Here is a 27672-nt window from a genome sequence, read left to right as displayed (position 1 = left end):
TATGCTGCAGTTCTTCCTCTTTATTTCAAGCTCAGGCTTGTGTGATTGGACTCGCCTTCCCTTCATGTGATTCAAATGCCAGCATTGTTGTCTGGGACTGGTGTTGCCCCTCCAATACTTAACTGCTGTACTGCTCCTTCTGCAAATTCAGTGATGTCAAACTCAAATTAATCTGACTTTTTATCACCCTGTCCTTTACATGAAAGTTGCTGTGTTAACAACTGAAAAATGCAAGACTTCATATTCTCAGGGTAACTAAAGAATCAACTTTCTGAAAGAAGGGAAATCCCATCACTACACCAGCTTGAGTAAGAGGAACCCTGTCCAGGAGCACTAGGTACTGTCTCGGTGTGCCAGAGGCAGGTGTTGCTGCCCACCTGAACCTCGCTGCAGGGGACCCAGGACTTACTGTGTGTTGACAGATCCAAGTGCCAGAAGCTCTGCCTGAGTCCCACAGACCCATCAGGCAGAAACACCGGTTTTGGTGTCAGTGACACCATCACTGTCAGAGTAATAGCTGACTTGAAAGCAACACTTCGGAGTTTGTTCTGGTAAATACTGCTTATCAAAGTGAAAGTTGGTTGTATCCCAAGCCCTGTAATGACACCGTACCCAGCCCCACCATACACGGCGACACAATTTTCCTGCATAATTGCAATATCTTAGATTGATGTAGCTAGTGGTTTTTATGAAAGCACACCAGAGCCTTGACTCAGGTTTCACAGTCTCCAAAATCCCTCGACTCCCACCATTATCCTGGCCAGAAGGGAGCCTGAATGCTGTGCCCATCACCCCGCAGTGCTGCGGTTTGGTGATGGGCATGGGCTGGAATGGGCGATGAAACATCTAGCAGAGAGTAAGGGCTGCACAAACCAGCTCTGCTTGGCCAGACCTGACTGCTTTCTGTAGATGGAGAGGGTGTGATCTCCTCTGCCTGTCTGTGGGTCTGTAATCTCACCTGGCAGCTGGGGCAGACTCCGGGGAAGGAGCCCATCAGACTGTCTCCCCTTCCCAGGAGCAGGCAAAAAAGCTCCCCTAACTCAGCCCTGACCGCCTTCAGCTGGGCTCAGAAGGGTGTGGTGCACAGGGCCTTGGGCTTGTGCAGGAGTAAATCTGTGACAGTATGAGACAGGATCCAGCAGGACTGCAGGGTCTAAGCTGCCAAAGACCTGTGTTTTACCTTGTGTGTGAGAAGTTAGTGTGGGGTCCTCCAGAAAGCGCTTAAGGAGAGAGATTCCTACTGGCTTCTGTTAAGACTTCACGTCCATTGTGTTCACCAATGTTTGGTGCCTCTTCAGCAGCCTGTGGGAGGAAGCTTGTTTACATCTCCGGTGGGCCGCATCACCACCACAGTCCAGGGCTTCTGTCTGCTGCTCTTCACTTTCCTTTATGTATATGCTTATACATAAATATGCATGCCGTGAAATACTTCAGTTATTTCATATTCTCAATAGATATGTATGGGCATATTTGCAACTGAAATATTTTGTAAATTATTATTAGTTGCAACATGCCAGCAAGAAAATAATGCATTAAATTAGAAAATCTTTAATCTAGTCATTAAATTTACGTTTAAGTTTGGGCTAGGCACGCAGTATCAAACCAACTGTGGCAAACCCAAGTGGAAGACTTCACTGTATCATTAAGAAGTGCTTTACTGACAAACACCACAAACACTTACTTTTGTGGGAGCAGAGTTTTAGTGGCTGTTTTAAGATCTTGTTCCTTAGGCTAAATGTTCATAGAGAATGAAATAACGCTGATAAAACACCGAGGAGGTCATACTTCTCTGTAGTGTGCTTGGTGAATTTATAAAAGGGAGAGATCTCTAGAGGAGGAAATGCTTTTCAGTCTAACAGGTTAATGTGTTTTAATCTCGATGAATTAGTACAGGAGGGCAGGTGTGACATCTATGTGATGCACTTCAGGTTCTTCCTTGCCCTTTGACTTGATTTCAGTTTCAGAAGGCAGTTTTGAGAATGACCATGCTCCACTAAGTTAATTTGTTTTTGCAGCCACGTGGGAAGGGGAAGGCCTAGATTTGCTGCCTCCGCTGTAGTGTAAGGATTGTGCCCTCTTCTGGGGATGCAGCGTGTACCAGCTGAGGTCCTGCAAAGCCAACTCCTGTGTTACGTGTTCACAGCATCCTCACGGTCTTCTGTTGCAGACAGGGGCACTGTGGGGTGAGTCAGTACAGGTAAAGGGCAGTGGCATCCCACGAGGAGAGCCAGCTTGGTGATTTGAGGCTGACATGTTCTGTGGTTACTCTGATGCTGGAAGTTTGCATCACCCTTGAGAAACCTGGTGATTTTCCACAAAATAATGTACCTGGCCCTGGGAGACAAAGAGAGGAGAGCTCAGTCAGCACCAACTGTGGTATGAGAGCAGCAGAGAGCCCTTAATCCTCCAGGAGGTTGTCCTGGGGGAGAGCTGTGTGTCAGGAGCCAGCAGCTTTGTTCCTGCTTCCCCCTTTCTGCCTCTAGTAGCAGGCTTTGCAGCTGCACGCGGAGGTAACCAGCACTCTAATTAAACATTCAGGTTTTCCAGAAAGCTTTGTTATATTTGGAGGAGGATGCATAAGAAGTACAGCTGCAGAATGATTTAATGATGGCTCAGTAATTCTTAGGATATCAAGTTAAGTGAAGTTCATGAATAAACATAAGTAGAGAAAAAAAAAATCAGTTTTGCTTTTTTCTTCTCTAATTTTCTACTTCAGATCTCTCCATCCAGCACCCGGGCTTTCACGCATCCCATTGCTGGTGAAGTAACGCTGCCTGATGCATGACTTGTACTGTTTTATTTAGTCTAGCTTTAGCTCTGGAGTGTGATGTGGCTTCCTTTGGGAGTCTGCTGCGGAGTCTAACAGATCTCACTTATTAGCACACAATTATTGGATGGTTTAAAGTCGCAGGAGTGCCTTACTGGGATTGCTAGGGATCTGTTATCAAAATGAAAATGAACGAGGGGAGCTTATTAATTTTGATAGCATCTCAGAAAATGTCAGGAGCTGCGAGAGCTGAGGCACATTAGCCTTGATGTTTACAAAAAAAGAAATGACAAAAGTGGGACCGAGGGGCTGTCATGCTCTGCAGCCCGCTACCCGAGGCTTCCGCTGAGCAGTCGACTGCCTGGGAGCAGTGGAGCAATGCTTCTGAGATGGCGAATGCTCCTTCATATCTCCTTATTCAGGTATTTTTCACTAAGAGTAATAAATGCTCATTAATAATCCCCCCAAAATGCCTTTCTCCATCTGTCCTGCTTCCTGAGAACCTGCTGTGTAAAATAATAGTAATCATCAAGTCCCCCTTGGCCTTGTGCAGCCGCTGACGTGTTCTCCTTCTGCCTGTGTTTCACTGGAGTTTCGCTTCTGATTTCATAGTACAGATTGTGTTGGAAAATTTGACTTGGAGTCCTGCAAGTCAGGCCTTTGGGTAAGATTATCTCCACATACGTTCTGAAAAAAAGATTTTTGCTTGGCCTTGAAGAGGATGTGAAGTTATTATCTCCACTTCCTGATGTGACACTAGGGAGCGTGGCCAAAATAATGGTGTTTTATTTTTTTTTTTGTCTGCCTCCTGACTTGTTCTGTCAGTGGGTTTAGAGCAAGTTAGTGAAAGGGGGCTTTGTATTTGGGGGTTTATGTTTGTTTGCTAATTCAGTGGTACTTCTGAAGCCCATAGATAAATCCACACAAGTTACCCAGTACGCAGAACTGTGTGGGTCGGTGGTTTAGTCATAACGCTGGTTAAGAAGAATCAGATTTGTTCTCATCACCATTTTTTTGGAATACGCTAAGTAAAATAGGTCTCCTAGCATAGGGTAACTTTTCCATATTGTTTTCAGCACTTTCGAGTAGGAAGTTGTCTGTAATCTTTGGGGACCTTCTGTGTTCTTTGTAGCAGTGGCTGTTGATGGGGAGCTTGTGTTTTTAAAGTGTAGCCATATTCTGATTTTAACCTAGCCATATCCCAGCTTTCCTGCATGATTTGCTGAAAGCCTCTTGCAACAGAGATGCGAACTGAACGTAGTCAGGTACAGCCAACAGTAAGAGAAACAGTTGCTGCAGGCAAAATTGCAGCCCAAATTTTCTCTCATTGAGCCTCTGAGGTTTCTTTTCCTGTTTTATTTTTCCTTTAAATTTTCACCTCAGATTTGCTTCTCATGATAGCCAGGTCAGCCTTCGTGCCTGGGTGCCAAGTCCCCATCCACGCGAGGCACTGCCTGCTGTGCGTGAAGCCTGAGGGAGGAACCGGGATGGTTGAGCCATCACGGGTTGTCCTGTGTTTGTCTTCTGCCTTCGCTGGCATGGCTGAACTGACTGGTAGTTAACGGCAGAGGTTAATAAACAAATAAATGAATAAATAGTGGTTGTGGTGGCTGAAGAGCAGGCTTGTGCCGTGCCTGGAGGACGGGGAGCCTGCAGTGGGTGTCCCAGGGAGCAGCAGGTGAGGCTGATGCCCAGGTTAGCCCGATGCCATCGCTCCTGCCCCCCAGGCAGCCGAGCTGTGCGGGAGGCCGGCAGTGCCCTGGCTGACTGCGCCCTGCGCTGCGCTCGGCAGACACCGGGCAGGGCCAGGGGCAGGCGTGCAGGAAGCAGCGATGTGCTGGTGGCCGCTCTGTTGCACAAGTCAGCTCGGCGTCTGCTGTCACCCAGTTTATGTCTGAGATTGTGGCGTTTGCCTATTTGCAGGTGTAAATGTACTCCCACCTAGGTGAGAATCTGCCCGTCGTGGTGCCGGTTGTTTCCAGGCTGGCATTTCCTTTTTCCTTAAAACATTTTATGGACAGATACAGCTGAAAACGAGCTGTTAGACCTCCATACAGAAGTGAAAGAGCATCACGCAGCTGCTACTTCAAGCACTGGAGTAAGCTTCCTGTGTCACAAAATAAACACCGACTGCTTCCCTTTTTTCATCTTGCTTTTAACTCCACTGGCTAAACTGCTTTAAAAAGGTTCTGCAGTACTTTCATGGCTGTCAGGTGTGGCTGTGGAGAAGAGTTGTAACAGGCTGTGGCTGTGCCCACCCGTCATGGTGGGCAAAGCAGGAGTGAGACACATTTACAAAGAACAAAACAGCTTAAAATCCATATAAGGTGGGAGACTGGATATTTTGTTTCCGCATCATTTATATGCCTTACACATGGCAAATATATATATATATATATATTTATATATATATATATATACACACACACTTTTTTTTTTTCTGCAGGACTCTGTGAGTAAAGTTAAGTATGCCTCACTGGTCCCCAGCAGCGGCCATTTGGTTCCTGTGCAGTTTGTGCTTTAAGTAAATGTGTTCAGTTTTGCTGTAAGTCATCTGCCTGGGCAGTGGTCTCACTGCTGGGTGTCTGCTCCGAGCAGGCTAAAGATGGTGATGGCCTCAGATAGTCACCTGTTATAAACTGATGCAAAATGAAAAACGCAGTGAGGTCTCATTGCTATCAGTTTGCTTCTGCATTAGTAGGGCTCACTGCTTAGATAATACCCCTGTCCCAAGCTTCTTTGAGGTGGGCTCTGCCATGGCTCTGCCAGTTTTTGTTACCTGTCTTCTTCCTGATGATTTTCTTCTCCTGTCTACCGTTGTTGCCAACATCATCCAGCTGAAGCCTGCTTCCTTTCCTCAAGTAGGGTTCCTTTGCTTTCTCTCGGACTGTGCGGTTGTGTGAGTAGATGTGAACAGAGACTTAAACAAGGCTGTTACCTAAGGAATATAATCTGTGTTTGAATTTGCACATTTGTTTTAATTTTCATTTAGAAACATAGACCATGAAATATCTTGTCCATGGTACCCTGACATACAGCTCAGGCTTTGCTAAAGCTGCCCTTCCACGGCCCAAAATGCAGAAGGGTCAGAGGACCAGGCTGTCTCACATCATTCACTGCATTGACTATTTTACATAAAGTGTTATATCCATTGAAAGGTGAATAAGGTGCAGATTAGTCTGAAAAACGTGCCTGTCTCTGCGCCTGGCAGAAGCAGGAGCTGAAGACGGTCTCTCTTTAAAACGTTCTGCTCAGCTCAAGCTTGTGTTGTGTTCAGCCGCTGTTTGGTATTTCAGCAGATGTCAGCAAGTTTTTTGGAAGTATAAACCGAGCTGCAGATGGTGAAGGTCAGGAGGTTAAAAAGTGCCTGTGCTATGTAAAGATTTACTTTTGAGAACAAATGTATTTGGTTGAAAATAATTATTTTCCAAATTCTGTATTCAAACAAATCAAAGGATGTTCTCGGTGGCTGGCATGCCAGCCTGCTGACATCAGTGCCTTTCATTCAGGCGCCCTGTTCTGCTCGCAGCAAAACTGGCAGATAAATTACTTCTAGCGAGAGATCCTTGTAGTTAGTGGAATCCTAATGGCCAGCAGTGTATTTCATTATAAACCGTAATATGTCGTGTTTCCCCATAACAGCTTCAAAGCATTGTTGTGCTGTGATTTTTTTTCTCCCCAAATATTAATATATAGCACATGAGTGAGTAGAGCAGGATGTCGTGTAGCACGTTAGAATAGCTTAGAAGAATATTTAAGTTTGCTTGAAATAATTAGAGTAGTGAGGCAGGCCGAGCACACGTCCGGGCTCCTTTGTGGGGCACATGCAGGCCCCCAGGTCTGTGCGTGGGAAGAGGAGGAGTGCCTTGAAGGAAGGAGCCTGACACTGGTTCAAATCCAGCAAAGCTCTTCGCTTTCCTTCACTTAATACTTGCATCAACTGAGGATGCTTAATGCTAAGTGGTGCCTTGTTTTAGGTAGGGTCTGGTTTGCTGGGATTTATGGCGAGCTTTAAAAAAGCCTTTAAGGTCTTCCCCTTGCACTGCAGTTTGCCTAAATGTGTGTGGGTTTTTTCCCTTTTTTTTTCGTTTCTTTTCTTTTCTTTTCAACTTTGTTTATAATTAAAACAAGATGGCAGCGAAGCAGCTTAAAGAGGGCATTTCACTGACATTTTCTAACAGCTTGGTGGTGGCCAGCAGTGTGTGTGCAACGTGCTAGCACGTACCCGGAGATAGGTGTCTGGGACAGAAATCCCTGCTGCTGCTGAGGGGCCCAGGTGCTTCCTGAGGCGGAAGCAGTGCTTTGTTCTTGATTGCCTTCAGCTGGACTCTTACTCCCTGGATGTGTCCTGTCCTTGCACGAGCCTGGGTGAACCTTTACCAGCTGCTGTGTTGTGTGCTGAAGGGCTCCTGGTGCGCTGCTCAGGGAGGCAGCTCTTGGTCTGAAGCAACACCTCGGTCACTTTCTTTGATGCACTTTAGTTTTCCTGTGGAAGAAATGGTGAATAATTGCAGCAAGCTCATGCTCTCTGTTCCATTAACCGTTTATACATCTCTCTAGCCTCCATCACAGTCTTTTTTTCTTTTTTTTCTTTTTTTTTTTTCCAGCTTCAGTCCATTAAAATTCCCCTACACTTGCTTGACCTTGCTGCCACTTTCCAATGTTTGCATTCCTGAACACAAACCAACCAGCCCTGAGTTTTGGAACCTACTTTCACTTTGATTATAATATAAGCACAGAGTTTGAAGTCTAGACCCTTAAAGGTATCTAGAGTTTGTCAGAAAGCTGCGGTCTGTGTCATACCAATTCACGTACTTTTAAGCCCTTAGAAAGCTGAGAACCTATGGAGCCTGTGTAGCTTTTGGCTAATCTGTGAATAAAGGTGATGCTTCGTTACTAGTTTAGAACTCCAGGCTTTTGAATTAGTCCTTCCTTATTTTATTTTTATAACGGGCATAATGAAAGACTTTGCTGGGTGATTTTGGTTATGTTGCTGGAATTCTTTCCAGGAAATTGGTGGGTGTTTAAAGCTGCACAAAGCTGTTAGAGATATTCCACAGAGAGTAATGCTGTGCTGACCGGGGAGTGAAATCTCCGGCCAAACAGGGCTCTTTTCTAATTTCTATGATTTTTTAGTCACAGGACCTGAATTAAAAATGGAGCCCTGTTGATTTATAATCTGGTGTCTTAGTTATCAAATAGATAAGCTGTATCTCCAAATTTGGATGGTATTTCTGGTTCTTTATAGAAAACCATAAAGAATTAAAATGATATCCTGACCAGCTGTTAAATACGTTCCTAATTGCACTTTCAGAAAATTGCTTTAAAAATGTCTCTAGAGCAAACTGATCCTTCGGTGAGAAATGCGGAGCGGATTCTGAAATGTATTAACCCCATTCACTTCAGGCTTCTGTACTGGCAGGGAATTTGGCCCGCTGAGAAAATGGAAAGGGGAACAGTTGGTGAAAGTTAGGTTCGTAGGAGGAGATGGATTGTCTTATTTGTAACTTTTTTTTTTTTCAGTGTACAGAGCCCCAAAAGCTATTCAACATTGCAAATGAACTGCTCCATACAGAAGAAGCATATGTGAAAAGGCTCCATCTGTTGGACCAGGTAATTCAATTTTGAATGAACTATGCTTTGTCTTCAGTTCAGCCTCTGACCTAAAGCTGGATGGTGTGAAAACATGACTTGGTGGTGGGAGATGGAGTTGGCTTGCCAGGGTACATGCTGTGGGGCCCGGAGGTGAGCTTTTGGCCATTGGTTCTCAGAGGTGGAGCCCGAGGGTTAGAAAAAGAGGAATGGGAAAGCAGTAGCCCATGATACAGACATTATAAGCATTTGATTCCTCTCTGAGCATATGTGGAGAAGAAATTATAGGGACACTCAAGGCACCAAAAATGATGAAATCTATGACTGCTCTGCAGAGGACAATAGACTGGATTTGTACTAAAATCAGGCAACAAGGGTCAGCCAGAGTGATTTTTGTTTTTCCCCATTGTGATTCGTAATTGTTTTCTGTCATGTTTACACATGAGGATAAAGTAAAACTAGGATGATGAATCCAAACTTCTTCCCACATAAAATGTTTTGGTGAGTCCACACGGTTCAGACATGTCTATATTTATTTCTATAATGTCTATGTTATGTATTATATAAAGAAAAAAATTCATGAATATTCAGGAAAGAAGTAAAAATGAGGATGAGTAACATTGTTAAGAAAGAAAGAAAGTAATTGGCACCTTGGTAGAAATATTGTTAGAAGCTGTAACGTCCAAAGAGCCCTCTGGCCTCCAGCACTAGGACCTCTGTGGAAAACTTTCCCATGTTTGCTTCGGATGAGCAAAGACTGTTTCAAGACCCTAAAAAACTAGGGAGTGTCTTTCACTTTTGTTCAGTGTAGTTTTTCCTGCAGAGAAACAAAACAAACATGTTTTATTTTGCTTGATGTAAAAGGCAGTAAGAGCTCTTTGGGGACTGGTTGTTCTTTGCCACTTAGCTCCCAAGTACACCAGCTCTCATCTTCTCGGTAGTTTTAATCTGTTTTGACTTACAAACCCCTCAGACTTTTCTAATGGAGGAGTAAGCCCATAACCATAACTCTAACCCCATTTGACAATGGGTTTATGTTTGTAAACCCCCTGAAAATACTCGGTGCTGTGATCCCCAAGGACTGAGTACCTGGAGTCAAAAACTGTAGGTTTGTTCTGAGGCAGTCAGCTTTGTAACGCTGCAACTGTATGCCGGGGTGTGTAGGATTTTTTTAAACTAAAGTTGGTACTCTCTTGTCTTACACAGGTTTTTTGCACTAAGTTGTCAGAAGCAGGTATTTCATCTGAAGTGATAACAGGCATCTTTTCAAATATTTCTTCTATCTATTGTTTCCACGGACAATTTCTTCTTCCTGAGCTCAAAACAAGAATTACACAAGAATGGTGGGTAACTGTCATTCCAGTTGTTTTTAAAGTATGTTTTCAAGAAACTATAGTGACCCTAAAGCCTAATCATATTCCAGAGTTCTTAATGGTTTAATGCAGTAGTTCAGATGTCATTTAATACATTGCCATGGAGTCTCTTAAGCCTCTCTCTCTCCTGTAATCTTCCTGAATATAGGAATAGACCTGAGCACTCAACATTTCTAGAGTACTTTGTGAGATTTTTTTTTTGGTCCAAAGTACGACTGGAGCTGTTTTTCTTAGTGTACTTCCACTATTCTAGTTTCATAGTACTATGAAACTGTAGTACTGGGAAAGAAACAAACTGCTTATTTTGGCCCCGTGGATGAAGTATTTAAAAAAAGTTTTCCATCCAAAGAAGGAAAATGCATCATTGTGTCACAGTCTAGACTTTACAGTGTTGGAGACTTCATGAGACACATCAATTTTATATTTAAATTCATTTTGTTATGGTTCTATAAAATTTCATGTTACAAAATTAGCATTATAGCAGCCAATCAAAGGAAAATCTAGACAGATAAGATAGAAGACTTTCTGTCTATAAATCAGTTTATGTCTGTAGTGCACTCATTTCTTTTGCTGTTTTGCACCACAACACTGAACAAGTTTTTACCCAAGCATTTGTTTGTCTTCTGTTCTATGAGATATATGTACAGTGTAACCAACAATATTTATTAAGTTCTTTAAGAAAATAGTATTTTTATTTCAATGAGTACTAATGGTCATATACCAATTAAAATTTGGAAGCTGTGCTAAGTTGTAAATGAGGCTGAAATGCAGTGCTAGGCAGAAAGGTTAATTGTAGGGCAGATGTAGGAACCCACTTGGGAGGATGCACTGGCTGCAAAGAGTGTGCTGCAGTGTAAAGTCCTGATGGTGCTGATGCTGCACCTTATTTCATGTTAAAGTCAACAGAGTTAACCTTTCCAACTGCCCTGAGTGATGAAGGTGAGATCAGAGCTCTCATTTCCCTTGGGAGGGTCCAATCTTCTTCACATAGGTCAGCAATGTCCAGAAGCAATAAAAAACGACCCAGCACCTTTGCACCTGACATATGTCTACAGGAACAGCTGTAATAAAAGGGAAGGAAAACTGGAGAGACTGGAAGTCAGACAAGGGCATGAACTTTTTGCATGGCTGAAGGGATCTCGTGTAAACAGACTGTAAGGCAGGAGTTCAGTGTGAGAGAAAAGCTGGGGAAAATGGAAAGAAATCTTAGACTGACACTGTTAACGGGACTGAAACGTGAGAAAATTAGACGTGCAGCTCTCGTCATTTACACATCTAGCTCCTGTAGGAGTGCTGCTGCCAAGTGGCCCAGAGGGAACAGACCCAGCTGGGGTCACCTGAGGCCTCCCACGAGAGCCTCTCGGGCTCGGTGCCGTGGGAGGGATGCCCCTGCCAGGTGAAGAGCCGTGGGGCAACTCTGGCATTGTCCACAGCCTGGCTGGCTGTGCCTGCCTCTGAATTTGGAAGAGACAAAGATGTACAGCTACCTCTGCAAAAAGTAGAACGTGTCCCACAGTGTTTTTTTCTGGACAGAGAGTTGGATGTTTCTTTAATAATGTGTAGTCAGTTTGGATCTGAGCTTCACGTCAGAGTGACAGTGGGAACAGAAACATCATCCTTAGCACATCTAGATTAATGTTTAAGTTTTCATCTAGGGTACCAAATAGATTGCTTTAAACTTAACCTAAAGGATCTCAACAGCATGCATGTGTAATTGTGGGAGACAATTGTGAAAGTGTGATAATTTTGTTTACTCTTAAAATAGTATTGATCTCCACAGATTTCTGTACTTACCCTTCTCTTTCCATCAGGAATGTGAACCCACGGCTGGGAGATATCCTACAGAAGCTGGCTCCTTTTCTGAAGATGTATGGAGAGTATGTAAAGAACTTTGACAGGGCAATGGACATGGTGAACACGTGTATGCAGAGGTCATCTCCTTTCAAAGATGTTGTTCAAAATATACAGGTATGTTGTTAATTGGCTTAATATGGCCTTGAGATCCTCATTTAAATTTATTTTATTTCCAGCACACAACATGTTTGTTTTGGTACAAGATAATATTGCTCTAGAATTAAGGAAGAAGGTTTTATTGACAGTCCTTTCTTTTCTTGCTGTGCAACACAGATTTTTCACATAGGTAGCTTTTCTCCCATTCATGTATTTAAGAGGAGAATTGGAAGTTACGGGATGAAACTGAGCTGTTTGCATGGCAATCCTGACTACGTTCAGCTTACTCAGAAATCCTTAATGTGTTCACTTTTTATGTTTTGAAATTAGGAGAATGGGATGAGTTCTCTTCTTGGGGGAGAGATATGGATAGCTTTGTTGTACATTGTGTTTTCTGTTGATATTTATATAGCAGAGGGAAGAAATATCGATGCTTATGGCACAGTTCTGCTGGGGCACTGTTGCCTTTCCCCAGTGAGCCTCCCTACCTTGTGTGCTCCTTAGTGTAGGGCACCCTCTTGCTCTGATACTCAACATATCCATTTGTAAACTCTTCTTAATTTTGTTTCCTTCTTACTAAGTTGAAGTGTCGCTTTTTAGCAAGTTCATTTCCTTTCTGAGCCTGGTGTTTGACTTTGGGCATGTCACCAGCAGCACCTGGCGCAGGAAGCTGTTTGGGTTTCCATCAGCTCTTGCTCTGCTGTTTCTGAGGCTTGTGAAGGGGCTTGCAGCGCTGGAGGACCACAGCTCTGCTGGGGGATGCTTAGCGTGGACTTTCACACGTTCATTCTCACTATATAAAAGCTGTGTGGGGAGGGGGAAGAGCTCTGCTTACGCTGGTGTGTCTGTAAAACCTCTGTCCCCTTTGGACCCTGGGCCAGCTGCAGGAGGATGCAGCAGGCTGCAGGCATCCCTCCGCAGGTGCTGGGAAAGTGCACACCGGCCTCTGGGGGAGGCGAAGGCAGCAGGGAGAGGGTTAAGCTGAGCCGGGAGCGCAGCTGTGCCCTAAATGGGAGCTTGTCGGCTGGCCAGCTGTCAGGAATCAAGTAATCCCCGAGGCAAGCTGGGAGAGGAGAGGCCCTGTGCGGAGGGTCAGGGCTGCCGGCTGACTCAGACAGAAGCTGTGTCTTGGAGGAGCAGAGGGAAGGCAGCAGGAACTGGGAAAGTTCTTCTTCTACCAGACTCTCACTGTACGTGGCCTTTTCTTAACCTTTTTCTGTCTAAATCCAGCCTGCTCTCGCAGAGGCTCTGCGCAGCTAAGTGTGTCTGCTGGCTGGAATTTGAGACCCGGCAGCGCTGGGCCCCCAGGGGCTCCTGCTTCCCTGCGAGGGGCTCCCGGCCCCTGCTCGCCTCCCTGCTGCCCCTGCTCAGCTGTGTCGCCTGCCTGTGACGACTTAGCTGGGTTCCCAGCACACTCAGCGTGCCCTGACCCACGCCAAGAAGGGACATAAAGGCACAGCTGGGCTCCACAGGGAATCGGGCCTCTTCTATAGCAAGCACTGTAAGAATTCCTGCTTCCTGTGCACATGGGCATTTTGCTGTCTTCAGTTCCGCATCAAACTGCTGCCGTGCCTTTCTGAAGTGTAATTCGGTTTGTAACCGTTCTTCCTGCAGCACAGAGATCTGCCCTCCCCAAAATTCTTCTGTCTCTACACCGCTCGCCACCAGACTGCCAACACAAATGATTCGTGTTAGCTGTCAGGCTGTGAAACACGTCGGCAGCTGGCCAAGCCCATGCATATTTCTCAAGCAGAGTTGTGGCAGGTAGTGTTAGCACAGGCAGTGCTTGTAGGGGTTGCAATTCTGAAGCGTACTGATGACAGGATTTCACTGTAGATTATTCTAGCAGCAGCATCACAGCACCTTCTGCTTCTGTCATGACCGCGGTGCATCCAGCAAAGACTTGACCCAAAGCACTCAGTCTAGTCATCCAACCTATCTCTGTGCTATCAAAAACTACAGGTACTTTTACAGGCAAAAGTTGTCCTTTTTCTCCCCTCTGTCCCCGCTACTCTGGGAACTTCTGTAGCCTGTGTTTATAGAACCAGAGCAGACATTTGCAGTCTGTTAGAAGGTGTGGGTGGGCATAAACTAAACTTTAGCCTGGTGTTCTGCTTGTATTATTCTTACATGCAAATAATTAAACAATTGCATTTAGATTTCAGTGGAGCTGCTATAGGTTTTTCTGTCTGCCCCTGGCACAGGACCACTGCTGCAGGGTTCATACAGTCCTGACTGCTGGCAGGGTATCCAGGACTACATTCGTGTGGCTCCTCTCCTGACCTTCAGCTTTACTTTTCAAAATACCAGTTGCAGCCTGTTGTGATCCTGCAGGAATACACTGTCTACCCAAGCTGTTAATGGAGTAGTTATATAGGCTAAGGCATTAACACTTATTAATTATGCTAACTTAGAGAAAATAAAACCAGACATCCCATAGGACTTGGAAGTGAATGACTGTGACTTGTCAAGTTTACTTTAGCTGCCCTTGAAGATAAACTTACTTTCTGTTTACTTCTCATCCACCTACCAGTGCAAAAACTTGATAGCTGGTAAGTTTATTAGGAGTTTTTTTTTGTAAGTTCTCTAGTTACACCATCAGAAAAGTGCTCTTTTAATATATATTTATGTTTCAGATTCTCATGTGAATTAATTAAACACAGAAAAACATTTATCTTTCCTCTAGTAAAGTCATCTGAATTGTAATGTGAACTCTGTAAAGTTTTGGAAATCACGTAACGTGAAAGTTCTCCTGTTTGGATTGGTTTGTTTTGTGATTGTTGACTTTTACAGAGGATCCACTTGATGTATTAGTCCAACTGACATGAGCCTGGAATGGACTTCTTCCTTTTCTTCCCTATTATTATTCAGTGTTAGGGTTCATCATATTACAGTAATGAAAAGACAATAGAGATTATTATAGTAAGTGGATTTAGGAATATAAACCAAGGGCTAATATGCAGTAGTGCAGTTCTGTGTCTCAGTGCTTCCTGGAATCTCCGATTCTTTCCATCCCAGTTGTATTTTCTGGGAAACATTGTGCTATAAAACTCTGAGAGATAAATTCACTTAATCTCCTCTAAACAGAAATGCTGTTCACTCCACTACACAGTGGCAAGATATGTTTTTAAAGCCCATTTACATCTTTCTGGAAGGATGGTTAATATTTTTCTATCAGACAGTCATCTTGTTATCTCCAGGCTTTGCTTCAAGAATCGGGCAAGTCAGCAGTGTGTCTTGGGCTGTGATAGTTATGTGGAAGACTACAAATACCTGAAACAAGCACCTTCCTCTGAGAAAAGAATACTGAGATTAGCGTGGTAGATGAGGGGTTGCTTACAGTGGAACAGACCGAGATGTGGCTTCAGTAAGCTGACTTAAAAATAATGCAGTGGAGACGATTGCGTGTGTATGTATTTGGGGTTAAGATGCTGATGAGGGATTCAGGAATGAGGTTGTATCACTCACAAACTTCCTGTCTGCTTTAAAACAAGTTAGTTATTTTTGCTGTGTTTCTCATTTCTCCTCCCCATCCTTATAAATAGAAACATTGCTTTACTTCCTAGGGCTTCTGTGACAATAAGCATACTGCAACACTCAGTACCATTTCAAGCAGAGTAATTGAGTAATTATTGGGTAACATTTAATGTAATCAGTCTCAAACCAACCCCCTTTCTTGGTCAAGTAAAATGAGAGAATTTGAGGTAGCTACTTCAAAGGTGAGCAGTATATCTGCTGCTTGTACAGTAAGTTCTAGCAAACAGTGTATCCCTGTGGGGTTTCTGATTTTATTTAATCTGGTGGGTAGGGGGAATGCTACCTAGAGCTTTTTTGATCATGTGAAGAATCACAAAATGTAAGATACTGTTGTATATCTGCAGAAAATGTCAGAGATAAGGAACAAAGGTTCACACTTGTCAGCTCTGATAGCTTGGGAAATTTTCATGTGCTTCTCTAACTATACATGAATGGCCATTTTCCCTTGCTGTTTAACAGCAAAAATGGGACCAAAACCAAAGCCTTCTATGGTTGTTTTCTCTCCGTTACAGAAACAGGAGGTGTGTGGAAACCTTACGTTGCAGCATCACATGCTTGAACCTGTGCAAAGGATTCCCCGTTATGAACTTCTTCTGAAGGACTATTTAAAGAAACTTCCAGAAGAATCTCCGGACAGGAAAGATGCTGAAAGTACATGTAAACTTCTCTCTGTCTAATGAACACAGTAAAATCTTGGAGAATTTTTTCCTTCACGTGTTCAGATACTTTCAACTAGGGTTATGGTAGTAATGGAGAATTGAATTAATCAAATGATTGGCCAGCTTAGTACAAAGGGGTTCAGGATGCTTGTGGAGTAGAGAAGAAAAGAGTTGATAGGTCAGATCTGGGAATGAAGACAGCTTTAGCGAGTAAACAGTGACAAGGTATTGAAGCTGCTAATGGTAGAACATCTGGAATTTTTATTTAATCCATTGTATGCCCAAAGACAAATACAGGAGGACATCCATGGAATAGCTGGAGGAGGAAAATATGAATGGTCTTAAATATATGTGCTTCCTAGGAAGGCAGGTTAGGCTCTGTTTTTAGGAAGACATTCTTAAAATATGCTTCAGAAGACTTAAGTGTGACTACCATTAACTTTAAGAGCTAGACTGATTCCTAGAAGGTAAATCTTTTGTCACACATGTGCTTCCAGGAAAGAAAGATCAAATAATTAGATGCACGTGGACCAGCTGAAAATGCAGAAGTGATTATGTATGTAGCTACTTATAAGCCTTCCTTTTAATTTATGGAAGGACAAAATGTAGTCCTTTTGCAATTTTGCAGGGAAAATGCTAAGCAGGAAGATGAAAAAAAAAAAGTGCTATTAACAGATGCAGTCTGGAGAAGGTATAACTTGCTACTTTTTTTTTTTCACAGAATCACTGGAGCTCATATCTACAGCAGCAAACCATTCAAATGCAGCAATCAGAAAGATGGTGAGTAGAAATCGAGTAATGGAAGCATAATCTGTTGGAAATATTTGCTCGAACTGATAATTCTCCATTGCCACAGGCATAGCAAAGTAAGACTGGAGAGAATTTTCAAATACGATGTGACAGGGTTTAAACAATAGTTGAATATCTGAGTTCTCTTTATCGTAAATGATCCTGTTGTGGTTACCATGGTTTGTTCATCCCAAATTTCACCTTCCTCCTCCTTAAGGGAACATCCATCCTCCACTGAAAAAGGAGACCTTCATAAAATCATTACTTGTTTTTCAATGAAAAATGTTTCAATTCTGTCTATTCATAAGGATAGATTTTTGTGCTTACTGATTTTCATGCTATTTTTAATTCAAGTCCTTTCCAGACTGGAGGTTGTTTTGGTTGAATTTTGCCTTGTTTTTAAATGTACAGAGGGACTAGTGTGTGTCAGTAGCTTTGGTAAGCTTTACTTCTAAAGTTGGGCAGCCTAAGATGGCAGAGATTTTGACGCTTCACTTTAAAACACAAGGTCTGAACTTTTTTTTCCCTGTTTTATTGAGGCCTTTAATGCTGAATGTTAGGGATGTTTTACTTACAGGACTGAAAGTGCACTACCGTTAAAGAAAAAGGACTTCATAGTTACGGATGTTATCCCTTTTGTAGACACAAGTGCCTTGGGAGCTTGTGTATCCCATAGTTCTAAAACACCGCTTATCAGGCTTAACGCTCACTGATCACTCATGGGTTACAAGGTTTACATCCCATTCCATATCAGACCCTTTCTTCCTTGTTCTGTCCTTTCAAAACATTGTTTTTTATCAAGAATCTGTGTAAGAAAGAAAAAAAAAAACCAGGAGGTTCTTTCCTATATTTTTGTCTTCACTTCAGTTTGCTTGCATATACTGCTTCTTCTTTCCCCCATCTTCCCATTCAGCTCTTTTTTTTCTCTTTAAGCCTTATTTTAGAAGCCTGGTGTTTTGAGTCATGCTAGATGTCAGGGCTGTGGAGGCAGCAGGGCACAGCTCTGCCCAGACGAGAGGAAGTCACTGGGTGCCTGTCTGGGGCTGGCGCTCCCTGAGCCACCAGGAGCCCGCCTTTCCTGTGGCTGCTGCTGGGAAGTAACCAGCTGATGTCTGTCTGTTTTCGCTACGTCTCAGTGAAAACCAGTTTCGAAACCATCTATTTCTATTTGAGTCTAGCATGTTCTCTTGATGAAGATAAGTGTCAGTGGAAACTTTTCTGGTTTGGGGCCTCGAACAACAACTCCACAAGTAGCAGCTGTTTTGCTGGGACCTTTGTACAGCAGCTTCACAGGCAGCAGGTAGATGAAGTCACCAGGCAGTTGCTTTCTGTGTTGGATGCTGTTCTAGTAATATGCAAAAAAAACCACCAAAACAAACCAAAAAAACTATTAGGAAAAGCTGTTATAATAATTTTCTACGCCCTGCTTGCTTACAATGAGAACCTAGAGTCTCGTTGCGTTGATTCTCCTGTAATTAATAGGTTTTGCTTGAGCAGAAGCTCCAAAGAAAATTATCCAAGTAAGAATTTCAGGTTTGACCTCATGGTTTCCCAGCTTCAGCGTACATATCCCACTTTGTTTGCCGTCCCTAGCAGAAGGTGCCCGGGCGTGCTGGGAGGCTGGGGAGGGCGGTGGGCTGCTGGGAGCAATGCAGGGTGAGAGCAGCCCTAGCTGCAGAGCGTGTCCTGTGCACACACACCTCTGCAGAGCCCCATGGGACAGTGGGAACAGCTGCGTGAGGTCAGAGCCAAACCGAAAGAAAAGCAAATGCTGTAGCAAAATCTCGGAAAGCTAGCAGAGGTTTGAATTAATGTTGGCTGCTTCCTCGTTTTGTGTCAGTGTGAGAAGTAAACCACATTTCCAAAAGTGACTTTTCAAAATATCTTTTCCTAGATGTGCAGGTATCCCTCAGGTTTTGGACCTGCCCCTAGTATCCTAGTTTCTCCCCCCAAAAAGTAGTTTGATAAGTTCAAATTTTCTTTGAATTAGTGGAGTCTCTGGATCATCTTCCAGTTTGTTGGAAAAATCATACTGGCTCTAGGGATTGAGATGACTTCCTTGTTTGTTTTGTGTCTACCACCACCCCACTTCCATTTTGTTTGGCAGTGTGTTTATTTTAAGGGTTTTGTTTGTTTAGTTGGTTTTGTTGGTTTGTTTTGGTCAGATTAATTGTTTAGCATAGAAGCTAGCATGATGTACGTTTATGGTGAAATAAATCAAATGGAGGTAAGTAAGGTGTATGAAAACCTGAAATTGCAGCCTAATCTGAAGACGGATTGAGGTGTTGTTTACAGATGTGTTTGGTCATATTTTCCAAATGTAATTGCATAGATCTCTGTCCTCACTTTCTGACTATTTGCTTGCAGTGCCGTTTGGAGCATATCAGTCCAGCATGTTGGTTAAAAGCCAAACCTTTCTAAATGCTCTAACTCAGTAGCAAGATTTATGCACCTTTCTTATTCTGACTTGTTAAAGCTGCTGCAGTACTTATTATAGCAGCTGCAAGTGGGTTGCCTTTATCCGTCTGAATGCTGCACAGGAGGGACAGGGGGAACTTTAATATTTAGTTGACTTAATATTAAGTGTAAACGTTGCTTTGCTGAAAGGGGAAGAGTAAACATTTTATAAAGAATTTTGAGAAAGACATAAGGATACTTGAATGATATTAAAACTGTATTTTTAAGTCGATTTAAGCCTATTTCATAAGATGCTTTTTGCCACAGGGGCACCTGGGTAGGACTGCAGCATTCCCCAGAGAGCTGAGGTTTTAGACTCTGCTTATAAATGCAGAATGTGACTGTGCTTCCTGAACGAGACCTACCTGCCATTGTGTCAGCAACAATGCACAATGTGAAACTTCTCAGAAGCTAAGAAATGTTCCTACTGTAGCACAAATCTTAGTCTGAGATGTTAACTGGAAGCTGAATTAATAACTGCAACCTTGGAAACAGTTTGTTAACATGCTGGTTTCCAGTCCTGCTAGTGATTTTAGAGGACCTGATGACATTTCTTCCAATGGTACATAGCTGTTATTGAACAAGAACATCTAAAAATATCAAATAGATTGATACTAATGTGTTGATATCAAAATACTATTAAAATGATACAATCCAAGTATGAATCATGAGTGACTAAGGCAGGGAAGAGTATGGAAAAGATACTCATTATTTTTTGAAAATGCAAAGCTGTATGACAGAATCACAGAATCGTCTAGGTTGGAAGAGACCTCCAAGATCATCTAGTCCAACCTCTGTCCTAACACTAACAAGTCCTACACTAAACCATATCACTAAGGGCTACATCTAAACGTCTTTTAAAGACCTCCAGGGATGGTGACTCAACCACCTCCCTGGGCAGCCCATTCCAATGCCTAACAACCCTTTCGGTAAAGAAGTTCTTCCTAATATCCAACCTAAACCTCCCCTGGCGCAACTTTAGCCCATTCCCCCTCGTCCTGTCACCAGGCACGTGGGAGAACAGACCAACCCCCACCTCGCTACAGCCTCCTTTAAGGTACCTATAGAGAGCGATGAGGTCACCCCTGAGCCTCCTCTTCTCGAGGCTGAACAACCCCAGCTCCCTCAGCCGCTCCTCGTAAGACTTGTTCTCCAGACCCCTCACCAGCTTCGCTGCCCTTCTCTGGACTCTCTCGAGCACCTCCATGTCCTTCTTGTAGCAAGGGGCCGAAAACTGAACACAGTACTCGAGGTGCGGCCTCACCAGAGCCGAGTACAGGGGGACAATCACCTCCCTAGACCTGCTGGCCGCGCTGCTTCTTATACAAGCCAGGATGCTGTTGGCCTTGGCCACCTGAGCACACTGCTGGCTCATATTCAGCCGACTATCAACCAGTACTCCCAGGTCCTTCTCGGACAGGCAGCTTTCCAACCGCTCATCTCCCAGCCTGTAGCGCTGCTTGGGGTTGTTACGCCCCAGATGCAGGACCTGGCACTTGGCCTTGTTGAACCTCATACAGTTGGCCTCAGCCCATCGCTCCAGCCTATCCAGATCCTCCTGCAGAGCCTTCCTTCCCTCAAGCAGATCAACACACGCACCTAACTTGGTGTCATCTGCAAACTTATTTACTTACTTATCAGAAGTGAAAGACTGCTTTCTTTCCTTATTTTTCTTTACTTATTTACACATCACAAAAATGATACTGTGAGTGATAGGCCAAGTGGAATATCTTTTATTTAAATTTCTGGGGTTCTGTACTTGCAGGAAAAGATGCACAAGCTTTTGGAAGTCTATGAGCGACTCGGTGGTGAAGAGGATATTGTTAACCCAGCTAATGAGCTCATTAAAGAAGGACACATTCAGAAATTGTCAGCAAAGAATGGCACAGCACAGGATAGATATTTATTCCTGGTGAGTTTTTTGTTGCTCTCTTATTTTCAGAGTTGTGCTGTGAAGTGATATATTTCCAAAGCTTTTACCAACTGAGCTCAGCTACTCCTTCCTCCGAGCAGCAATTTTCATTTGATGTTCTTCCCTTGAGGGTTTCCTTCCTCCTTCCATGCTTGTGCCTTTGCCAATGGCTTGTCAGGCTTAAAGGGGTCTCCTTCCATCTCCCTCTTCAGAGGCTGCGTTTTTGTGAAGTGCCCCTAGAGGGGCATTTCAAGCAGTCCCATGTTGCTGAGTGAGATGGCCAGCTTCTCCAACACCAAGAGAATAGCTCTCACTTGCTCTCAAGGCAGTTGAATTGGTACCTAGGGAGAGATGTGGAGAAAGGGGAAGTGGCGGGATGACATATTTCTCTGTCCACTTCTTTCAAGTAATGATGTGTGAGTCCAACCTACTCATTAAATTTCTTTGAGAATTGCATCATAGAGTAAGACACGCCGGAGTCCTAAACTGTCAAAATGCAGGCTGTGTCCTACATATAACCCCTAAACTTAAATTCTTTCCTTGTTACAGTTTAACAGCATGGTGCTTTACTGTGTGCCAAAACTGAGGCTGATAGGCCAGAAATTCAGTGTTCGAGAGAAGATGGACATTGCAGGATTGCAGGTTTGTATCTCTTCTTTTCGCCATTCATAATATTTACATATGCTTCTACAGTAGATAGTGTCAGATCCCCTCTGAATCCAAAAAATAGAATTGTATGTGTACATAGAAATAAAATTATAAAGTACAGCATTGGATGTCTTTTTTAAGATTTATTATTATCAGATAGTCATCCAAAGGTGAGTAAGAAACTAGTGAGGATGTACATTCTTTGAAAACCTTCCCTTGCCACCTGGCTGATACAGGAGCCACCTTTTTCCCATACTGCTGTAGGGGGAAAGATAGATTTAGGGTTTTTGTAGTGAGATGAGTAATTGTGGAAACAATTCCTTTGGTTTTTCTACCTTTGTTTTGTATTCTGAGTGATCCTTTCAACTCAGCATTTCAAAGAACGACTATATTTGTAAGTTATTAAAATGGTTGAAAGAAGATGGAGACTAGTAAGAAGCTGACATCTTCTTTTTGCAGGTCCAAGAAATTGCCAAGCAAAATGTAGCTCACACATTTTCAATAACAGGAAAAAAGAGATCACTGGAACTGCAAGCCAGGTATGGTGCTTGTTTTGTCTTTTCAGGTTGGTGAATATTATGTACAAATTCAAAATCTAGGATATATGGCTATGCTAGTATGACATAGCTTTAAAACGGAAGCTGAGAAACTGAGATGGTTCATTTACATGTGCAAGACAGTTCATTGATCCTAAGTCAGTGTGTTGATGTTTATAATAGTACTTGTAGATTCCACTGCAGTGATAATTCAAACTTTTTTGGCAGTTACTTGGTAATAATTAAGGTCAATAATTATTAGTGATGATTATAAAATAGATAGCAAAGCTAAAATCTTCATGGATATTAAGCTATGAGGATGTCAACAATTGGATTTAATGAAAATACTGAAAATGTAATGTTGATGTTTTCTGTATTTTTCTTTTGTTTTAACAGGACAGAAGAGGAGAAGAGGGAATGGATTCAGGTTAATACAAAAACATTATGATAGGGGGTGGAAATAACCATGCAGTCAGCACCTTCTGTTTTTGAAATGATCTTTCAGGGGTTTCTGTATCAGTGAGGCTTTGTGAGGAAGCTGAGTAGTCCAATGTGGAAAAGATGTTTGTGGAGAATCTAGTGCTCCAGTCAGGGTCCCACTGCTGACCCACCATGCTTTGAGTGGATCAAAAAGAGGCTTTGAATGGCTTCCCATTTCCTGCAGTCCTCGAGTGCAGTGAAAGAAGAGAGTGAAAATCAGAGATTAGCTTGTATATTCTTGAAGTCTGACTTGTACGAAACACTAAGAATATTCCTAGTTTTTAAGTTAATGGTATTGAAATAACAATGCCATTCTTAGTTGTTAAGGTTTTAAAATTCTGATTTCTTCTCTACAAATGTAAGGGTTTTTCACTAAAATGACGACCCTAAGGATTTTCCTGTAAGAATTTTTGTATGTTTTTGAGTATGAATTTTTCCAAGACTTCTTTAGTGAAACTTCTCATCTTCGCTGGAATTTTTGTTTCAGGTTATTCAAGCAACAATTGAAAAGCACAAACAGAACAGTGAAACATTTAGAGCTTTCAATAGCTCTTTTTCTCAAGATGAGGACCATCTTCCTGATTCATCAGTAAGTTTGGGTGCTTAATTCTCCTTCTGTGCTATAACAGTTTTAGTGACAGTTAAAGTAGGCTTACACAGCTAACTTTAAAATACAGTAGTCTTATTTTATTTTTTACATTACAGTCAGCTCCGTTTCTCTGGCTCTCAAATGCATATCAGTCATAGTTATTCAACCATGCAGGTATGGAATAAATTACTCAGGGTAGTTCAGTGCAAGAGACCTATCAGTCATGTTTTCCAGACAAGTGGCTCGTTTAGCATAACAGGTGTAGTTCTTCAGTGTTATGAGTGGTTGGATGTCTGGAATGATATTTGTGTGCCTGGGAGATTTTTTTCATTACCTTTCCCCATCTCCTCAGAGATGTGGTTTTAGATTTTTTTTTTTATTATTTTCTTATTATTGAAAAAGTTCTAAGGAGTTGAAAGGAAATTAATGCATTTTATAGGGATCTTAACAATATTGTCTTATGGATAATAAACCTGTTTCAGAAGGGTTCAACTCTTCAACTAAATGTGCAGAATACTCTTGAAAGTTTATTCTGTTTCTGTCAAACTGGAGTGAATTACTCCATGTTGTATTTGCTACGAGTTTTGTTTTGGAAGTTGTCACGTGAGGATAACGATGATATCTCTTCATTGAACTTGAAAATTATAATAACCTAAGCCACAGTCACTTGCTTAAAAGCTAAAGAGAAGAGGGCCTGGGAGAGGGAAATTGTTGGGAATTCCTTGCAGAGCTGCCTGTGTTGATGTCATCTGTGGTCAACCATGGTAGATCTTGGGGCACAGGGAGAGAGGGTCTATCTGCAGAGATTAAACTTGGAGATCTTTTTATCTTCTTTCCACTCCTCTCCCCAACTTTTATTTTGTACCGAATAATCATAGGAACCTCCGCTTTCTCACATCTGCCTCAGTTACTCTATAATGCTGGATTTTTATCTGTCTGATTTCCCAGGGGGCTCAGGAGAGATGTTAGATATTGTTAGATATTCCTTTCATCCCAGCATTAATCATAGACTGACAGCAGAGATCTTCGCCAACCTCCAGAGTCCATGATCCTGTCACTTACAGTGGCTAGTGATGATCTATTTTCAGAGCATGCTATATATCTTACTGATCATGAGCTATTCATCAGCTAAAAATACTCTGAAAAAAAATGGGAAAACAATCAGTTTGTTTCTATATTCTTAAGCTGACTCATGGCTGCCTTCAGAACTGGGGTGCTCTGTTAGAAAAAAAAATATCTTTTGCTAATAAGCGAACAAATAAGCATACTTCTCTCTATCTGATTAAGATGGTGTCTGTTCAACTTCATGATTATTATCTTGCTTTATAAATCCCATTTTATTTTTCTTGTGTGTCAATGGTGTAGCCACATGTTATACTCTACTGGTTCATAAAACTGAGGCAGAACAGAAGTCTGGCTTATCTCCTGGCTGTGATATGAATGCAGTATGTACATTAATTTCTTCTATGTCAGAATGCTAACCTGTATTTTTACGAGATAATATAATCTGGATAATCAGCTTTGAAAACCGATGTCAAGGCTTAAATGTGCCAGAAATTGCTGTCAGTTAGAAAGAGATGAATGTAATTCTGTAAGGAAAACTGGACAAGTACTGAGAGCATTCTTAGCAGCAATATGCTTCTGTGGGCAGCATATACTGTACATATCTCATCATCTGGGCAGTATGCTTCAGAGGAAAAAATGACAAAAATCTTCCTTTTTTTGCTCTCATGAGTCAAGAAATGGATTTATTCTCATGGATTCCAAGTTAGATCTGTAACAGCTACTAGAAATGGGACTCTGGTTCTAATAAGCTTATAGAAAAACAGCCAAATTGCTTTTCTCCCGTCCTTGGCCATACATTTGGTATGTTACAGTGCTTATGATTAATTTCAGTTGTACATTTGCTGCATGCCTTTGCACGCGATTCTTAACATGCTTTTGTTTTCCCTGCTGACTTACATAATCTCATACAGTTATTAAGGGTTGATACTTCACTTGTGATTCACCAACAGAAGATTTACAGTTTCTTGTAGGTGCAGAGATTTGACAATGAGGTTGACATTTTGACCTGATTCTTAAGATTATCTCTGTACAATAATATACAGCAATTGTTGTTTTTGTTAATGTTATTTTCATTAATACTTCCCTTAAAAATAATAATCCTAAAGCCCCTGAAAGGAGTATGTCTCTGTCACCCCCTTGCCCTCTCTCTTCCCTGTGCTTTTTCTGTTTATTTCATGATTACTGTTCATCTCTTCCTCGGTTTGCCTAAGTGTAACTCAGTGAGACTGTCAGCTTGGACACTGCTACAATGCAAGTCAGAGGAATAGCAATAAACTCTCACCTGTCAAGAGGTGAATAATTCAGTGTCATCGCCAGTCAGTCCCCTGCAGGGTTACTGTAGCAGTGATCTTTTAAGGAATCCTTTACAGAAAGCTTCAGGGTTCTTTTGTGGCTTAATTCCTTCAGAAAGAGGACACTCATTTCTCTGCTCTCCATTTTCATCTGCAACATTTCAAGGTTATGGGAAAGATTTTTTTAAACTTTTTTTTTAAAGCCATATAAAAATATTCCAGGACTGGTTTTACCACTGTTTGATCGCAGAAGAGTGGGGACTTGTATTATAGGGAAGGCTGGCATTTAGGAAATTACCTTTTCTACAGAGAGCCAAGCTCTGTGGAAGTGACATCCCTGAGATATGAACTTGGTTAAATCACGATTTTTAGATGCTGTTAAATCACTGTTATGTCCACAGCCTTTTTCCTGTTCCTCCTTGTAACCTCTAGTTCTGACCACCTTGGGGTAGTTCTGACTTACATGTGAATAGCTATCTTCCTCCATACCAAATCCTAAATACTTTGAGTGGTAACGGTAATATAAGGGGGTTTCTCATCAGTAGGACTAAGTCTGCATTTTCTGCTAGGGAGGGAGATAAAAACACATCCTCTATGAGAGCATGCTTCTTTCCAGAGCAGTTAATGCTCTGAGAAAATGTGTTTGTGTGCTGCGGTCAGATAAGTTTTCATGTATTAGTATACTTAGGTAAATATAGTAGAATGCTTACTTAAATAGAGGTGAAAACCCCAGTAGTTAGCAAACAGCAGTATTCCAACTGAGTAAGACCGAAAGCAGACGGGTGCCTGGGGAGAATGCAGAAGTTTAGTACAGTGCTGCTGGAGAAGCTCTTTTGAAATCTTTTCCAGGTTAAGACCAGAGGGTATTTTTGTTTTAGCTTATCTTTCCAAATAAAGACTAAGAGGCTATGGGGATCTGGACAGGCAACTAGAGTCTTTTCTCTGAACTTGCTAGTGATTTTCTCCAGGTCCTTCAGACCCCCTTTTCTCTCCCCACTGCTCAGTACCTTTCTTGAACCCCGTGTGTTAGCACACATACTTCTACTAGGCGGTGATCTAAATACCTGGGGTGATCAGGATTCCAGCTGAAAGAAACCACTTTCCATGGGACTTGTGAATGCATTATGCCCAAGACCCTTGGGTTGCTGGGTTCCCACCAAGGCAGGTACAATTACCTGGAGTGAGGGCGTACTGTGTTCCCCACGAGAGCGCTCCTGAGCTGCTACAACCCAGGGCTGCCTGCCTTGACCAGGCTGCATTTGCTCACTGCCTTGTTTGCTTTCCCTGTTTATTCTCTAGAGTCGCTTGATTGTGTTAGTTTATAAACAGATATGGCTAGATATCAGAATGAACAGCACTTCAACTTGGCTGCTCGCTCAAAGCTACAGCTCAGGTTGTTTCTAGCAACAGAGGTGAAATCTTTTTGCTCTGAAATGGAACTGGAACCTGCTGTCCATAGGGTGCAAAAATGTACTGGAGATTTGGATAAGCTGAAAATGGAGATATTTGATTGGCAAAGGAAGAATGATCTATGGGTATAATGAGAGAAGAAAGAGTCTAATTTTGAGAACCTCCTGTAAACTAACAAAATCCCTGTAAATTAATGAAAGATGAAAGGGGTTTTGTTTTAGGATGTAGCCATTTTTGTGTACACAAGCTTGTTATTTGCCCTCGGGTTTATGTATTGAATACACAGAGATGCCAATTAGCATTTATATTTCATGTAAGACATTAAGAAAAACTTACATGAGTACTATTTGAATGAAGTAAATATTCTTCCTACATAGAATCCACTGACTACACTTAGCACTTGCTCTCTTGGCTGTGGTGAAGACTAGTGGTGAAGTTCAAAACCTGCCAGTTTGCTTTATGTGGTGTTTCTGTGGGACAGATACCCAGTTCAGTGAGAGGCAGGCTTGGTAATTCCGTACTGTCTGTGAAGTCAACACTTTGTGGTCAGCTGAGTATCTGAGAGTGGCTGAGTGAGCATGCAATTAAAAGATGTTCATGAGTAAATAGCTGAGGG

General features: G+C 42.4%; 1 protein-coding gene across 2 annotated transcripts in view; it reads left to right on the top strand.

The window, feature by feature from the left end:
* Positions 1 to 27672, top strand: part of FGD3 (FYVE, RhoGEF and PH domain containing 3) — a 115034-nt gene that overhangs the window by 67433 nt on the left and 19929 nt on the right. For both annotated transcript variants that reach the window (XM_080606506.1, XM_080606505.1), the window contains exons 5-14: positions 8291 to 8380; positions 9566 to 9702; positions 11544 to 11700; positions 15732 to 15870; positions 16600 to 16658; positions 20890 to 21036; positions 21586 to 21678; positions 22144 to 22223; positions 22617 to 22647; positions 23188 to 23289. In XM_080606506.1, coding sequence (XP_080462632.1) covers positions 8291 to 8380; positions 9566 to 9702; positions 11544 to 11700; positions 15732 to 15870; positions 16600 to 16658; positions 20890 to 21036; positions 21586 to 21678; positions 22144 to 22223; positions 22617 to 22647; positions 23188 to 23289 — 1035 coding nt within the window. The remainder of the gene's footprint in view (positions 1 to 8290; positions 8381 to 9565; positions 9703 to 11543; positions 11701 to 15731; positions 15871 to 16599; positions 16659 to 20889; positions 21037 to 21585; positions 21679 to 22143; positions 22224 to 22616; positions 22648 to 23187; positions 23290 to 27672) is intronic.

This window comes from Anser brachyrhynchus, assembly GCF_964034855.1.
Source record: "Anser brachyrhynchus genome assembly, chromosome: 10".
Taxonomy (NCBI): domain Eukaryota; kingdom Metazoa; phylum Chordata; class Aves; order Anseriformes; family Anatidae; genus Anser; species Anser brachyrhynchus.
Note: the sequence above shows the minus strand (reverse complement) of the source record. Positions and strands in the feature narration are given on the sequence as shown.